General features: G+C 37.1%; 1 protein-coding gene across 1 annotated transcript in view; it reads left to right on the forward strand.

Moving 5' to 3' along the window:
• Positions 1–18,505, forward strand: part of DNAH14 (dynein axonemal heavy chain 14) — a 377,809-nt gene that overhangs the window by 55,903 nt on the left and 303,401 nt on the right. Inside the window, exons 13-15 of the mRNA XM_036755542.1 lie at positions 5,999–6,287; positions 7,708–7,756; positions 7,849–7,946. Coding sequence (XP_036611437.1) covers positions 5,999–6,287; positions 7,708–7,756; positions 7,849–7,946 — 436 coding nt within the window. The remainder of the gene's footprint in view (positions 1–5,998; positions 6,288–7,707; positions 7,757–7,848; positions 7,947–18,505) is intronic.

The raw sequence follows: 18,505 nt of genomic DNA on the forward strand, positions 1-18,505 counted from the left end.
ATATTTCACATTGTCTTCCATTTTTTCATTCCTTTATAATATCTTGATTTCTCATCAAGTCACTAGCTTCCACTTGCTCCAATCTCATTTTTAAGGTAGTATTTTCTTCAGTGGTCTTTTGGACCTCCTTTTCCATTTGGCTAATTCTGCCTTTCAAGGCATTCTTCTCCTCACTGGCTTTTTGGAACTCTTTTGACATTTGAGTTAGTCTATTTTTTAAGGTGTTGTTTTCTTCAGTGTATTTTTCAGCATTTTTGGGGGTCTCCTTTAGCAAGTCATTGACTTGTTTTTCATGGTTTTCTTGCATCCTTCTAATTTCTCTTCCCAATTTTTCCTCTTCTTCTCTGACTTGCTTTCCAAATCCTTTTTGAGCTCTTCCATTCCCTGAGACTGGTTCATGTTTTTCTTGGAGGTTTTTGTTGTAGTCTATTTGACTTTGTTGACTTCTTCTGGCTGTATGTTTTGGTCTTCTTTGTCACCAAAGTAAGATTCCAAAGTCTGAGACTGAATCTGGGTGTGTTTTCGCTGCCTGGCCATATTCCCAACCAGCTAACTTGACCCTTGAGTTTTTCAGCGGGGTATGACTGCTTGTAGACTAAAGAGTTCTATGTTCCAAGCTTGGGGGAGGATGCGCCAGCTCTGCCACATTAGCACTCTTCCTTCCCCAAGAACCCCCAACCCAGACTAGACTTAGATCTTCAGCAGGCTCTTCACTCCTGCTCTGATCCGCCAAAACCTGGGGCCGGAAGCAACTACAGCTGTAGCTGCCCCACCTCCGCTGCCCTCAGGGCGTTAACCGAACTCCTTCCATTCCCGCAGCTTTTCCCACTAACCTTCTCTGTTGTCTTTGGTGTTTGTGGGTTGTGAAGTCTGGTAACTGCTGCAGCTCACTGATCCTGGGCGCTAGGGCACACTCCACCCAGCTCCTGGTCTGGTTGATCCGCCCCGCTCACACTGGGCACTGCTCCACTCAGCTCCACTCCCAGCTCCGAACAGGATAGACCTCATGCAGAGACCATCCAGGCTGTCCTGGGCTGGAGCCCTGCTTCCCTCTGCTCTTTTGTGGGTTCTGCAGTTCTAGAATTGGTTCAGATCCATTTTTTATAGGTTTTTGGTGGGACTCGGTGGGGAGCTCACACTAGTCCCTGCTTTTCAGCTGCCATCTTGGCTCTGCCCCCTCATTTCTAAAATATATAGAGAACTGAGTTAAATTTACAAGAATACAAGTCATTCCCCATAAATGGTCAAAGGATATGAACAGTTTTCAGAGCAAGAAATTAAAGCCATCTGTAGTCATACAAAAAAATGCTCTAAATCACTATTGATTAGAGAAATGCAAATCAAAATAACTCTGAGGTACCACACCACACTTATCGGATTGGCTAACATGACAAAACAGGAAAATGATAAATTTTAGAGAGGATATTGGAAAATTGGAACACTAATTCATTGTTGGTGGAGCTGTGAAGTGATCCAACCATTCTGGAGAGCATTTTGGAACTATGCTCAAAGGGCTATAAAAATGTGCATACCCTTTGACCCAGCAGTACCACTTCTAGGGCTGTATCTCAAAGAGGTCATAAAAATGGGGAAAGGACTCATATACACAAAAATATTTATAGCAGCCCTCTTTGTGGTGGCCAAAAAATGGAGATTGAGGGGAGGCCCATTATTTGGGGAAAGGCTGAACAAGTTGTGGTATATGAATGTAATGGAATACTATTGTGCTACAAGAAAAGATGAACAGGCAGACTTCAGAAAAACCTGGAAAGATTTATATGAACTGATGGTGAGTTAAATGAGCAGAACCAAGAGAACATTGTACACAGTAACAGCCACAGTGTGTGATGACTGATTTTAATAGACTTAGCCCTTCTCAGCAATGCAAGAACCTAAAACAGTTCCAAAGGACTCATGATGGAAAACGCCATCTGCATCCAGAGAAAGAACTGTGCAGTCTGAGTGCAGAGTGAAGCAGACTATTTTCTTTTTTGTTTTTGTTTTGTTTTTTCTTTCTCATGATTTCTCCCATTTATTATAATTCTTCTATACAACATAACTAATGTGAAAATATGTTTAATAGGAACATATATGTAGAGCCTATATTGAATTGCAGGCCATCTGGGGTGGGGGGAGTTCAGGGAGGGGGAGAAAATTTAAAACTTATAGAATTGAATGTTGAAAACTGAAAATAAATAAACTAATAAAAGAAAACAAAAAAAACCCAAAATACAAAATTCATATTTATATCAGGAGAAGTACTACATTTCAAAGGGAGAATTTTCTGATTGTGGTACATCCATATGATAGCTTCAAACATCTATTGTTCCATCTTCAAATTCTGTCACACCAAACATACCTTTTATTTTTAATGTACATATTATCGTACACAATTGATTTTTTTTGACAATTCCTGATCGGTAGTGTTGTTTTCAAATGCAAAAGACAATATTATTTTCATGTTTGTAAAATATATAAGTGAGGGAAGTAGGGGAAATCCAGACAATTTTCTTGTAAATAGCAAGGTTTCCTAATGGATTTTGAACAATTGATTTGTAAACTCTTTTTAGGAACACAATCATCATATAAAGAAAACCATAGCAATAAATAATATAGTCAACTCTTATAGTACAGATCAACATAGCACATTTACATAGCCTGCAGATGAAGTCATATGTCCCCTAAAATTAGGTATTGTAAAAAGATATGTTATATGTAAACCAAATTTCATTACAAAAAGCCAAAGGAATTGTCTTCATTTTTGTTATTATAAATAAATATTTCTTCATTGAAAGCCGGTTGAAACAAATTAGCAAATGATTGGGTCCTAGAAATATTTTATGTTGAATAGAAGTTTTGTTGTGATGGAATTATACTTCTATCAATCAAATGCTGTTCTTTTTTTCCCCTAAAGCACTACTGTGTAATGTAGGAATGAAGAGCTCATTTCATGGATTCATACAATTCATTTGGTTGTAGAATTGGAATTGAACATATAAATCATTTAGTTCAACCCCCTGATTTTATTTATTTTTCCAACCCTTAAAAAAGTTTTGTTGTTAACTTTTATTTTTATATCACAATGATTTCTGGATATATTCCTTTACCCTGCTTCTCAAAGTCTGAGTCTTCTCTTGTAAGGAATAAAAATTACTAAGAAAAAACAACCAGTATAGTAACTGTGTCCAACAGTGTATGCAACCTTCCACATCCATAACCCCTCATCTCTCCAGGAAAAAGGCAGTGGTCCATCTTTTCATCTCTTTTATATGGTTAATTAAATTCCCCTGCATTGATCTTCCTTTTGTTTTAGTTTTCTTTTAAATTATTTTAGTGTCTGTAAATATATATATATATATATGTATATGTATATGTATTATGCATGTATATATGCATATATATACACACATACATGCATATGTATGTATTACCTTTCTGGTTTTTCATGCAAGTCTTCCCATGCCCCTCTAAGTCCCTCATATTCCTTGTTTCTGTTGAATCAATAATATTTCATTACATTTCTGTACTACAGTGTGTTTAGCTATTCCCCTGTCATTGAGAACCCATTTTGTTTCCACTTCTTTGCTGCTACAAAAAGTGTTGCTATGAGTAATTTGGTATCTATGAGACCATTCTATCCTTAGGGTATATGCCAAGTAGTAAGATTTCTGTACTGATGAGTCTGGATATTTTAATCTTTTTTTTTTAGTATAATTCCAAATTGCTTTCCAGAATGGTTGGTTTAAGTCACAGACCCACTGATAATATATATAGCCCCTCCAACACCAACTGTTTTGTCTTTTTTTTGGCCTATTTTCTGTGTATGAGGGGAAATCTAATAGTTATTTTATTTTGCATTCTCATCTTAGTGATTTGGAGCAGTCTTTCATATAGTTGTTAATAACATAATTGTTAGTTAATGTTTGTAATTTTTCTTTTGAGAACTTTGTTCCTATCTGTTGACCTCTTATCTATTATAACTCTCCCATTCTGTTTCATTCAAAATGTGGTTTATTTGAGGCCTTTTGTTTTTACCTCAGTTATTTTAAACTCCTCCCCCCAGGACAGAATGCTCTCTTTGACAAAAGAAAAACAATTAAGCAACCAGTAATGAGAAATGGTAAATTCTGTCTTCTTCCTCAAATTTTCCATAGTTATTCTTTTTTTTTCTTTTAAGACATCAAAACAGAAGGAAAAAAAAACCACCCCCAGAACCATTGTTCATCTTAGTCAATTCCTTATGTAAATCCCTGAGGAGATTCTTGTCTCTTCTCCCCATGTGGTGATATAAGCATTTAATCATTTAAATATCCCCAATTGCTGGAATATATTTACATTTCTCATTTCCTCTTGCCTGTTTTAATTTTGAAGGTTTTACTCATCTCTTTTAACACAAATGTTTGAAAGTCCTCTATTCTATTATAGATCCACTTTTTGCCTGTATTATCATGCCCAATATTGAAGAATACATTGCTCTTCACTGTAGATCTTTATCATTTATCTTTTAGAATATTGCATTCCAAGATTTTCTTTTCTTTATGGTTGTTGCTACCCAAATTTGTGTAATTCTGATTGCAATTTCTTCATGTTTGGACTCTTTCTTTATGAGTGATTGTAGTATTTTTTTTCTTTTACCTGGAAGCTCTGGATTTTCTCTGTAATATTCCTGAGAGTTCTTATTTTGAGGTTTCTGATGTGAAGTAACTGGTACATTTTTTTTCACTTTGTCCTCTGATTCTATTTGATCTCAGCAGTTTTCATGTATGGTTTCTTATATTTTTTTTTGGTTTTCATTTGGTCATAATTTTCAAGGACTGCAATTATTATTTTTAAATCAAATTTTTTTAATAAACAAAAATCTATTTTTTCCTCCCTTTTCCCAATAAAGTGCTTCAGGCTTTAGATATCTTTGCACTCTCTCTAGTCAAAGAAACCCCTAACATACTTCTCACCTCTTGCCCTTGCTGGCTTCGCTGGCAGGACTCCTTTTTCATTGCATACAAGCTTCTGGCTATCTTTTTGTGTACGTCTGGGGCTCTTTGGACTTCTTGATCATTATCTTGGATTTTAAAAATATTTTCTAGAGTATATTTGGGGGAGTTCAGATCCTCTATGATCTTTTAATTACCGTTTTAATTAGAACTCTTCACTCTTTCTCTTTTAATGTAGCTTAAGATTACAGTAACTTTTTTGATTGATATATAAAACACTGTTAACCAATTTAGCTTTCATTCCATGAAAATTCCCATGTATTTTTCAAATAACTTGGAATCTAGACATGGTTCTTCACCATCTTGTACTTTTGGAACTGAGATTTCAATCAAATTGTCAACTTAATATTTCTTTTTCATTTTATTCAGTGCCATGTTAAAGTATTCTACATACTTAAGTAGGAAAATATAACTGATATGAAAATTATTTATAGTTTGCTTAGTATAGAATTTACTTGAAAAATGTGATCCATTGGCTGCCTATTCTATACCAAGGGTGGGGAACCTGAGGCCTTGAGGCCACATGCGGCCTTGTAGATACTTAGGTGCGGCCTTTTGACCAAGTCCAAATTTTACAGAACAAAGACTTTTATTAGAGGGATTTGTTCTATGACATTTGGACTCAGTCAAAGGGTTGCATATGAGAACCTAGTGGGCCACGTGTGTCTTCGGGGCACAGGTCCCCCACCCCTGCACAGTTCTAATATAAAAATGGAATTGGTACAATAAAATGCAGTTCATCACAATGGAATTTGAACTAGTTTCTTAGTTTACTCAGTATGAATGACTTGGTAGTAATTCTTTTATTGGTTTGTGTTCATATATGAATGTTAAAGTATATGGTAGTATGAGGGCAGAACAAAGAAGAATGAGTAGAATATTTTATGTGTTATTCAATGGCTGGAATTTAGTCTTATGCCATCTTCCACCTTGTCATTTGAGTTTTGAAAGATTTTAAATGTAAATTTTAAGATATCACTGACCTCTTATCATGTCTCTTAAATTAGATGTTCAAGAATCTCAGTGTGAAAAAAGAATCAAGGAGGCAAAATGAGGCAGTATTTGAAGTACATATACACTTGAAAATTCCTCAAAAAATATTTTATACGGAGGCTGACTCACTTGAGAGTGCTCCAGTGCTTGGGTCCAGTTTTCAACGTAAACTTTTGGAACCTTTGGATGAAATGAAATCAGATAAGCCATTCGATGTTTCCAAGAAAAAGGCAAATGAGCTGTTTTCCAGAAATCCCAAAAGGAAGTCTAAATTACGATACAGCGCTGAAGAAAAACTTTTTGGTAAGAAAAGTGGGCATCTTATTTTGCCTTCTGATGCCTCATCTTAGTACGGAGGCAACCTGAAATTCTTAAAAATCTCCACCAGTTTTGCAGGTACCACCAAACTGTTATAGGTCCTATAACAGACTAGGTCTCTGTCATTGTATGCCAGGCTAGCTGAGATCAGAGGATACTCATCATATAGTTGACCACCAAATGGTGATATCATTTCTTAATGTACTCACCTCCTTCACTTAATACTCCCTGGTAAGGAAGGACAATTAAGAAAAATCAATTTGACAAAGTGACAAGGTCTAAAAATATATATTATATTCAGCATCCATAGCCCTCTACTTTTCTACCAATAAGGGGGAAGATAGGCAGCATGGCATGATGGATATGGCTCTGGACTTGGTGGTGGAAATACTTGGGTTCAAATTCGATCTCAGATGCTTAGAGCTACACGAACCTAGGCAGATCTCTTAACTTTACTCTCTCTGATTTTCTCCATCTTTAAAATGAAGGACTTGGACTTGATGGCCTCTAAGGATATGTTCCTGTTATCCTAGGTTTTTAATCAGGTGTTATTCAGTAACAAGACTTAACCAATGGAACTGATAAAGTCCATTTACTAAGATGCAAAGGGCTTACATTGATGCAAGGTATATTCACATCAATAAAGCCACATAACTTTTGAAATATTGAAAAAGATGAATAAGACTATTACAGATTAAAAGCCTTAAATAGTCTTACTGAATGATACAGTGGAGAGATCACTGACCTAGTAGTGAGACAATTTGGGTTCAAATGCCCCACCTCCCCCATCACCTACAACCTCTGTGACTTGGTACAAGTCTTTTAACCTCCCATGGATACCGTGAGTATTTGTGGGAAGTAGCAAAGCAGGTTTTAGGAGAATATTTTATATTAGATGCCTTTACCATGTTATCTGAGTACAGCAGGTAGCCACCCTCTGGGTCCCTGCCAATTCAAGCAGAAGTTAAGGAGTAGTGCTGCTATTTCTCCTCCTCTTCCTCCTCTGCCCCTCTTCCTGTATCATTTTGCTTCTCTGTAAAATGAAAGTATCAGACTAGATGACTTCCATAATCCCTTCTGGATCTAGATTGTGGTTCTATGATTCTATGAGATAATAGCTAATATAATAGCTAAAATAATAGCTAAAATGTTAAAAAAAGAAAAAAATTTCCTGTTTTACATAGTTTGAGAGTATAAGTTGCATACATTTGGTAAATTGGCTTAAAATATATCCTCAAAATGATCATAGATTCACAGTAAAATTTATTTATTTATTATTATGAACTGAGTATCCTTTTTTGCTAATAGTAATTAATTTTATTCTCTATCCATGTTTACCAACCTTTCATTTTGCTGATCCAGTCTTCACTTAGTTTTTACTCTTTCTTTTTACTTATAAAAATAGAAGAAAAATATCCAGTGGACCAAGCTGACAACATAACGAAGTTCATAGAGTAAGTGTCAGAAAATTGTGTGATTACCAGCAAAAAAAAAGTTTTATGTCATTTACTGCATTCTTCTAAATCTCTATTATTTTCTTTCATAGAGTTCCAGAATTCCATGCAAATCTCTTTCTAACTCCCAACAGACTGGAATTTTCTAAGAAAATTCAGGAAGTGATAAATAATTTTGAAAAAATTCTAAGTATGTTTGTATTTTAAATGATCCGTTTAGAGCAATATATATATTTGGTAGTATGGTCTCGGAATTCTTCTGTTTGATCCTTCCATGATGCATAAAGGAAAAAGCTAAGAAATAGCATAAAGCAGGTGATGAGAAATATAAGCAGTGAGTATATGGGATTTTGGAGGGCATGCTACAACTTCTTGTTTTCTGACCTATGAAGCGCTGGTGAGGCCAATTAATCTGATAGTCTGGTTAATGCAGAGTTCATTCTTATGACTTTTTAACTCATTACTACTTCTGCCTTCTCTCTTAAGAGAGACTCTGTTTTTATATCCCTAGTACTTAACATAGTACCTGGTACATAGAACGGCCTTGATTAAATGTTTGTTGACTGATTCACTGGCCTACAGACTGATACCCAAAGCTGAAATCTACCCGATTTCCTCTGAATAGCTATATAAATAAAGATAGTTATAGAGATTGTGAAGGAAAATAAGAGAAGTCATAAGGGCACAAAGTCATTGCATATTGCAGCGTTCTAAAAACTAATACATATTCAGAATCCTCATAGAGAATGTGACTGACTTGAATAAGGAGATCTGAGTTCAAATTCTGCCTCAGGAATTGACTAGCTGTGCGATCCTTGGCGTGTTATTTAACTCTTTCCCTCATCTCTAAAATGGGAATAACAGTCTTGGTACTACCCTTCTTAGAAGGTTGTGAGGAAAACACTTTTTAGACCTTAAAGTGTAAGTTATAAAAATGGGAGTTGTTTTTATGGAGCCCAACCCACTGGCTTTACAAAACTGAGACCGAGAGAAATAAAGCAACTTGTCCAAGTTCATAGTTTGGGCTGGAAGAACTCCCTTGGCTCCACTCTGTAACTTCCCCATTCTGGAGTCTTTCGCTGCACCGCTCTGCAGGGATGTTTAACTTCACCAGGTAGGTCTTCACCACCGAGTGGCGCTAGGAAGCTGTGAAACGCATCAGCGCCGTAAGAGAGTGGAATTGTGGTGGCAAAGCATCTCCTTTATTCAGCGTGCTCCCTGACTGCCAAAGGATTTCTGTCCTTCTACCTGGCCCATCCTCTCCTTCTCATCTTCTCACTTCCTATACTAATAAGATATTATCTACATCTTTTTATCCTTCTCTTCACATGTGCCTGTATCCTGCCTCCTGATCAATCAATTAATCAGCAAGTATTCATTAAGCACCTATCAGTGATTAGCATTGTACTGTTGTTCAGCCTTTTAGTTAGGTCCAGCTCTTCATGACCCCATGAACCACACTGTCTATGTGGTTTTCTTAGCAAAGATACCAGAGTGATTTTCCATTTCCTTCTCCAGTGAATTAAGGCAAACAGAGGTCAAGTGATTTGCCCTGGGTCACACAGCTAATAAGTGTCTGAGGCCGGATTTCAACTCAGGTTCCTGACTCCAGGCCCAGCGCTTTATCTAGTGAGGCATCCAGCTGCCTCACATTGCACCAGGAAAACATTACAAGGACTGATACAATGCTTGTTCATCAGGAGCTTTTTAACTGAGGAGACAAGTATTATAAGAGAATAAATGTAACATAATGATGTAATATAAATGTAAAAATGTAATAATAAATGCAAATAAATGTAAGAAAGGGATAGCAGTTGGGGCATTAGAAATAGCTTCATGTAGAAGATAATGTTTGAATTGAATCTTGAAGCAGAGAGGTAAAGGACTGCATTCTAAGCATGGGGACCAACCTATGCAAAAGCATGGTGAAGGGAGATGGAAATGTTATATGTGAGGAATAGTAGGAATCCTAATTTGACTGGACTGTAGAAAGCTTGAAGAGGAGTAATGTATAATAAGCCTTGGAAAGCAGATTACCATCGGGTTGTAAAAGGCTGTAAATGCCAAACAGAAGACTGTATTTGATCCTAGAAATAATCTGGAACCACTGGAGCTTATAGAGAAGGAGTGAGACATGGTCAGATCTGGGCTTCATAAATATCACTTGTGGGCTGTTTGGAGGATGGATTGGAGATGGGAGAGACTGGAAGTAGGGAGATCAACTAGGAAGCTATTACAGGAGTCCAGGTGGGAGGGATGTGGGCTTGGAATAGAATGGTGGCTGTGTTGGTGGAGAAACAAGGGCTTAACTACATATAAGACAAGTTGTGGAGGTAGAAACCTGAATGGCTTCAAAGATACTGATGCTAAAAGTTCAGAAAGTGGCTGAGTTTTGGAAGAAAAATAATGAGTTCTTTTTTTTTATATGTAGAGTTTGAGATGCCTATTGCACAAACATTTTCAAATGTTTAATAGACAGTCAATGATGTGGGACTGTAACTCAGGAGAGTGACTAGATCTGGAAATACAGATCTCAGCAGCAATGATTCAAATGTCTCTCCTAAATCCTAGTCTTATATCATCAGTTGCTTCTCTTGGGTATCCTCTATGCACCATAAACTCATTATGTCTGAAACAGAACTCATGATCTTTCTCCCTAAATCTGTTCCTCCTACAAATGCCCTGTTTCTATTGATGACTCCACCATCTTTCTAATTATCCAGGTTTGTAACTTCAGATACATCTGTGTTGGCAACCAAAAATGGGCTCCTTAGCACTTAGTCATCAAGTGCCCTTGACTAGTTTGGCTTTTTCCCCTGAACTGAATGCTGTTTGTATGTTGGACTGGAGTAAGCTTGTCGGCCCCTTCACCTTGCTTCCCTTGCTTAAGCTGATGGAAAGAACCTGTGCTTTCCTGGTCAACCCCTTCACCTTGCTTAAGCAGATTGAAAGAACCTGTGCTTTCCCCGGCGTACCTTACACCCCCGCAGAAGCCAGATGGTTAAAAGCAGCTCCCGTTGGAGCCAGAGGCTGCTATATAGCCACAGCCAAAGCCACAGCCGAAGCAGGAGCTGCCAGTGGCAGAGCTGACCTACGGGAGGAAGCTGAACAAGGACTTCAGGCCAGTGGATAATCTTTTTACCATAGAGGGGGAAGCATGATTTTGCTTTACGCAATCATGCTTCTCTGTAGCCTCCTGGTTACTCTTTCAAGGCGTACTTATTGGGCCTGGAAGCTTTTGATCAATATATCAAAATGGGGTTGCTGGTTCATGGGTTGGTTACTGTGGAGCCTAAATATATGTTCTGATCCTTCTGCCTTCTACTTTGAGAGTTTCTTATATCCGGCGGTTCCGAACCTTTCAGACATATATATGATCCTCTTTGAGATTATAAACTCTGCCCTCCTAATACAACATCCTTGACCCGCCTGCTCTTTCACCCCCATATAGCAAATCAGTTATCAAGTCTTATTGATTATATTTCCATGATATGTCTCACATCCTTCTCCTTATCTCCAATCACATAGTCACCCTCATTCAGTACTTGCTTGTCATCTCTTCCTGAAATACTGTCAAAGCTCCCTACTTTGACAGAACATGGGAAAGAAGAGTAATGTATAATGAGGCTGGAAAGAGAGGTTGGGGATCACTTGTGGAGGGCTTTAAAACCTAAACAAAAGAATTTATATTTGATCTTTTTTTTTCTTTTTTTAAGGATTTATTGGTATATTTTGTCTTTTTATAAAACAAATTATGACAACAATTTCTAGAAGTGGAGCTAAGGGAAAGCATCTTTTTTTGAGCATCTGTTTTTAAAAATTTGAGTTCCAAATTCTCTCCCCTCTTCCCTTCCCACCCTCCCTAGGAAGGCAAGCAATTCAACATAGGTCACACATGTATCACTATGTAAAATAATTCCACAATACTCATGTTGTGAAAGGCAAACTATTATTTCCTTTCATCCTATCCTGTCTCCCTTTATTCAGTTTTCTCCCTTGACCCTGTCCCTTTTCAAAAGTGTTTGCTTTTGATTACCTCCTCCCCTATCTGCCCTCCCTTCAAAGAGCCTACATCAAAAGCCTCCAAGAAAAACATGAACTGGTCTCAGACCATGGAAGACCTCAAAAAGGATTTGGAAAAGCAAGTCAGAGAAGTAGAGGAAAAATTGGGAAGAGATATGAGAAGGATGTGAGAAAACCATGAAAAATAAGTCAATGACTTGCTAAAGGAGACCCAAAAAAATCCTGAAAAATATACTGAAGAAAACAACACCTTAAAAAATAGACTAACTCAAATGGCAAAAGAGCTCCAAAAAGCCAATGAGGAGAAGAATGCCTTGAAAGGCAGAATTAGCCAAATGGAAAAGGAGGCCCAAAAGACCACTGAAGAAAATACTACTTTAAAAATGAGATTGGAGCAAGTGGAAGCTAGTGGCTTTATGAGAAATCAAGATATTATAAAACAGAACCAAAGGAATGAAAAAATGGAAGACAATGTGAAATATCTCATTGGAAAAACCACTGACCTGGAAAATAGATCCAGGAGAGATAATTTAAAAATTATTGGACTGCCTGAAAGCCATGATCAAAAAAAGAGCCTAGATATCATCTTTCAAGAAATTATCAAGGAGAACTGCCCTGATATTCTAGAGCCACAGGGCAAAATAGAAAGTGAAAGAATCCATCGATCGCCTCCTCAAATAGATCCCAAAAAGAAATCTCCTAGAAATATTGTCGTCAAATTCCAGAGCTCCCAGATCAAGGAGAAAATATTGCAAGCAGCCAGAAAGAAACAATTTGAGTACTGTGGAAACATAATCAGAATAACCCAAGATCTGGCAGCTTCTACATTAAGAGATCGAAGGGCTTGGAATGCGATATTCTGGAGGTCAGTGGAGCTAGGATTAAAACCAAGAATCACCTACCCAGCAAAACTGAGTATCATGCTTCAAGGCAAAATATGGATTTTCAATAAAATAGAGGACTTTCAAGCTTTCTCAGTGAAAAGACCAGAGCTGAATAGAAAATTTGACTTTCCAACACAAGAATCAAGAGAAGCATGAAAAGGTAAACAAGAAAGAAAAATTCTAAGGAACGTACTAAAGTTGAACTGTTTTGTTTACATTCCTACATGGAAAGATGATGTGTATGATTCATGAGACCTCAATATTAGAGTAGCTGAAAAGAATATGCATATATATGTGTGTATGTAAATATATACCTGTGTGTGTATGTATGTATATATGTAGGTATATATATAGAGAGAGAGAGACAGAGGGCACAAGGTGAGTTGAATATGAAGGGATGTTATCTAAAAAAAAAATCAAATTAAAGGATGAGAGAAGAATATATTGAGAGAGGGAGAAAGAGAGAGATAGAATGGGGTAAATTATCTCACATAAAAGTGGCAAGAAAAAGCAGTTCATTGGAAGGGAAGAGGGGGCAGGTGAGGAAGAATGAGTAAATCTTGCTCTCATCGGATTTGACCCGAGGAGGGAATACCATACACACTCAATTGGGTATCCTACCCCACAGGAAAGAAGGAGGAAGAACATAAAAAGGGGGATCAATAGATGGGAGGGAAGATAGGGGGAGGAGGCAATCAAAAACAAACACTTTCAAAAAGGGACAGGGTCTAGGGAGAAAATTCAATAAAGGGGGATAGGTTAGGAAGGAGCAAAACATAGTCTTTCACAACATGAGTATTGTGGAAGGGTTTTACATAATGATACACATGTGGCCTATGTTGATTTGCTTGCCTTCTTAGGGAGGGTGGGTGGGGAGGGAAGAGGAGAGAGAATTTGGAACTCAAAGTTTTAAAAACAGACGTTCAAAAACAAACAAAAAGGTTTTTGCATGCAACTAGAAAATAAGATACACAGGCAATGGGTCGTAGAAATTTATCTTGCCCTACAAGAGAAGAAGGGAAAGGGAGATGGGAAGGGTGTGGGGTGACAGAAGGGCGGGCTGACTGGGGAACTGGCAATCAGAATATACACCATCTTGGAGTGGGCGGCAGGGTAGAAATGGGGAGAAAATTCATAATTCAAACTCTTGTGAGAATCAATGCTGAAAACTAAATATATTAAATAAGTTAAATTTTTAAAAAAAGTAAAGAAAAGAAAGTGGGAAGAAAATAAGACTGGGGGGAGGGGTGATAGAAGAGAGGGCAAGCTGGGGGAAGGGGTAATCAAAATGCATGCCATCTTGGGGTGGGGGTTAGGGGAGAAAATTTGGAACTCAAAATCTCGTGGAAATGAATGTTGAAAACTAAAAATAAATTTAAAAAAAGAAATGAAAAGTGTATTGTGATCCCACTTATCTTCCAATTTTGTTATGATCTTTAATATGAAGGTTATATATGTATTTTGAATTTATTATGTCATATGACATAAGATTTTAGTTTAAGCCTCATTTCAGCTAGACTTCTTTTGAGTTTTCCCAGTAGTTCTTATCAAGTAGGGAGTTCTCGCCTATGTAATTTGTATTTCTGTGTTTATCAACACTTGGTTATTGAGTTCCACTGTTTTTTATTCTCTCTCATCTGTTCTGTTGATATGCTTCTCTACGTTTTACCAAAACCAAATGGTCTTGATGACTGATCTTTATCACAAGGGTTGGCAAATTCTAGCCTGTTGCCTATTTTTGAATGTCTTGCAAGCTAAGAATGGTTTTTATACTTTTAAATACGATTATGTTTTTTTTTAAAAAAACCTTTTATTTAAAACTGTAAAAACCATTGTTAGCTCATGAGCCATACAAATATGGGCAGCAAGTGGAATTTCACCAACCCCTTCTTTAGCGTGTAGTTTGAGGTCCGGAAGTGCTAGTTTCCCATCCCCTCCCCCCAATGCAGTCATACCTTTAAAATTATTTCCTTTGATATTCTAGATATTTTGTTTCTACAAATGAATTTTGTTTTATCAAGTTATGTAAATATCCCTTTGAATAGCTTACTATAATTACAGCACTAAAGCTGTAATTAATTTTGGCAGCATTGTGATTCTTATTATATTGACACAGCTCAGCTATGAACACCAAATATTCCTCCAGCTATTTAAGTTGTTCAGTAGATTCAAGTCTCTCCCTGTTGTAGTAGGCAGAAACTTGAATCAGGTGGATCAACCAGCAGGCTATTGTTAGTCGTTCAGGTATGAGATGATAAGGGCCACACCAAAGTATTTGTAGTGTCAAAGGAATAAATGAGGCATATACAGGATCCTTTACAAAAGTAGAAATGACAGGACTTGACCACTAATTGGATGTGGAGGAGTGAGACAGAGAATGAGGGGTCAAAGATGACACCTAGATTGTGAGCCTAGGTGACTAGGAGGATGGTAGTGCCTTCAATTGCAATAGAAGATTTAGGAAGAGGAGAAAGTTTAAATTTCTATGTTATTGCCACATAGATCTTATCTCCCCCCTCCATTTTTCCTGCTGTGCCTCAGTCTTAGATGTATCAATTCCTGTGGGAGACGGTAAGGGAAGATGTATTGCCCCATGGTGGAAATTACCCTATCATGCAGCCCTGATCATTTGCTAACCCAAGTCCCTCCCAAAGATCATTTTCTTTCCCATTTACCATGGCATTTCCTTTCTGGGTCCATCTCTTCCCACCGTTCTGGATATAGATTGTCCCCAGAACCTCTGATTTCCATTCTCCTGAAGCAGAATATGATCTATGGAAGAATGTTACTTTCTAGAGGAAAGGGTCTCTCTGAACACCAAATCCCTGAGGATTGCATCTATTTTAAATCCCCATATCCCGTTACAAATTATGTGTGCATGTATGTATCTCCATGGAAGTGTTCTTCTGGGTGACCCCCTTCTACCACTGAATAAAGTTTTCTCATGTCTTAATCCTTCCCCTTGTCACCTCACCCATTATACTGTAGCTCCAGGTACTGCTTACTCCTTCATTATTTTCCATTGACTTGATTAGGGCATATCCATGGATGTGCTGCTAAATGTTTTAACCACCAGTCCTCGGGGGGGAAAGTATGCTTGACACACTTTTAAATTTAAAATACATTCTTATCATTTCCTAGACAATCACCAAGATGATAAGTCAAGCTCTGATTTATAACATTTGCAAATTTCCAAAGAATAAATACTCGTATTGAAATTTTAAGAATTGCTTCTCTCAATCAGCTTTGAGCTGGCTCCAGCACTCCATACAATCTGCTCTAACTTCTCCCTCTCCTCTCCACTTTCATGCTCCAACTCAATCTGTAGTTCATTCCCACAAACTGCGTTACTTCATCAGTATGTACAACTGTAAAGTTTAGTCCATGGTGTTTCAGGCCTATTCAATCATTGGTTTTTTTTTTAATTTTTGGTGGTTTTATTTATTTACTATGTATGCTTTCTGTTGTTTGAGGTGTTTTCAAGTCAAATCCTTTGATCACATTTATTTGAATTAGATATAGAACAAGTCATTTATTCCTACACAGAATGAAAAGCCAAACAAAGAATCACACTGTACATTCACAGAATGATTAAACAGGATGCAGAAAATTAACATGCCAATAGTTATAATCTACTAAGAGGCTGATAGTTAAACTTCTCCAAAGAAAAAGATAGTTTGAAAGGCAGCAAATCAGCAATTTCATATTTCACTTTGGCTCATCCAACTCCTAATACCAGTTTTCCAGTGGATACCAATGGATCTCACATCTTCTATGCCCTTCAGTCACTTGCATAATTATGAAGATGTAGTCTGTTACAGGAAATTGTCTGCAAAAGCATGCCTTTTCCACCTTTGGTATTTTATCAATGATATTCTTGAAGAAATCTCACAAAAATTCTATAGAAGTACAAAAGTAGGCATCTGGGTCAATATGATGTACTTTTAACCACCATTTTTTTGTAATAATGTGCTTTTTTCTTAATCATTTGTAATGGCAAGTAAAGTAGGACTTTCGGTTGTCATTTGTTTTAGAGTGCTTCTCAGCACTAAGTCAGTCAAGTGCCTTTGAGTTTTTGTTTCAATCAAGAGTCTTTGACTGAATCCAGAGTCTTTGATGACCTATTTAAGTCACGGGAAGGCCTAGGTCATATGGGTTTGAGTCACATGGTTGAGATGCCCTCTGACCCTGAAGAAGTGGTTAGCATTTTGCTTGGGACTCACTCACTGGAGAGTGTCATGTGATTTGACCAGAAGAGACTCTGGGTAGCTGTTGGAGCCCCTGGCTTTGAAAAACCCAGATGTTGATGCCTCTCTCCGATAACTATGTATGTAATGTCTTGGACAGAAAGCTAGAAGCCTGTCTGCTGATTTGTGTTATTCTGTTCTGTTTATATAATTTCTGTTTGTGTTTTCTCTGAAGTTCAGGGTGCCGACTTTTTCCCCTGAACTAAGTGAATGATATATGTATGTTTAATTAAAGTGAAATTGTAAACCCTTTAAGGTTTCTTTCCTTAGAAAATCAGATCAAAGAACCTGTGCTAGCAGCCCTCCTGTGTGCTGGTGTTACCGGTCTTACACAGCCACAGAAGCAGCAAGTAGCATTGTTGTTACATCATTTAATATCTTTCCCTTTTAAAAACTCTTGAAAGTTGATCCGTCAATCCTTTTGAAATTGGATCGCCTCAAGCACAGATTTTGTCTGTGTATTATTGATCTAGTCAAACTATTCTTTCTGTCTTCATATTCTTCAGCACCATTTCTACTTCCTTAGCTAGCAGTCTGTTGGGGACCGAAGAGTCAGAGACTAAATGCAATGATTGGATTGTGAGCAATGAAGAAAATAGTTTGTTACAGAAACATTGGCCCATCTCCTCCATTTTTTAGTTCTTCATTGTTCCTCCAATTGCATCTATGAATGTTGTTGGGACATTAATAATACTCAAATGAATCTGTGTTTTCATTGATTCAGGAGTTCCCTCCAGAGATTCAGATCCTGGCCCATCTGTGACCTGTACAACTCTTGTCTTTGTCATCCTAAAAGTTCATCACACTGCAATGCTTTATATTTATAAAAATTTCTGTAGGAAATAGCATGCTGGTCCATGCTGATATCTTTTCCTTTATTTCTCATGTCTCCATCAATAGCTCATTTGCTTAGGTCGTGTTAGAGCTGTTTAACTGAATTTTTTCCTCATCTTAATCCTTTCATATTTGGTATAGAGTTTAATCTTGCACAGGAAACTGACTTGGAAACAGTAGCTAGGTGGCTTCATGGATAACCTGAAGTCAGGAAGACTTACAGCCTCAGATATTTACTGGCTGTGTGACCTTGGACAAGTCACTTAATCTCTGTTTGCCTCAGTTTCTTCAACCATAAAATAAAGATAATGTATCAAATGAGATAATATTTGTAAAGTACTTACTACAATATCTGGCACATAGTAGGTACTATATAAATGCTAGCTGCTATTATTATTACTATCATTACTATTATGATTAATATTATTAATAGTACAGGACTCCCACATTTGTAACCAGGCATTTTCTCCCTGTCAGTAGCCAATTTTTTGTCTACATATGTGACATGTTTTCCACCTTATCATATCTAGTCTCTTGAACTTTTTTTTGAAGCAGGTATTCATGGAATATTAAACATGAATATTTTGTATAATCTGTGGCATTTCCCTAACTTTTGGCCACTCTAATTTTTTAATCTTGAACTATATCTCCCAACATATTTTTCTCTATATTCTCACTATTAAATTAATATCCTTGTGTGTTAATGTAATGTCATATTGGCCTTCTGGGAGCTTTTCAAGTTGTTTATGAGATTTTTTCTG

Source organism: Trichosurus vulpecula, chromosome 4, assembly GCF_011100635.1.
Source record: "Trichosurus vulpecula isolate mTriVul1 chromosome 4, mTriVul1.pri, whole genome shotgun sequence".
Lineage (NCBI taxonomy): Eukaryota > Metazoa > Chordata > Mammalia > Diprotodontia > Phalangeridae > Trichosurus > Trichosurus vulpecula.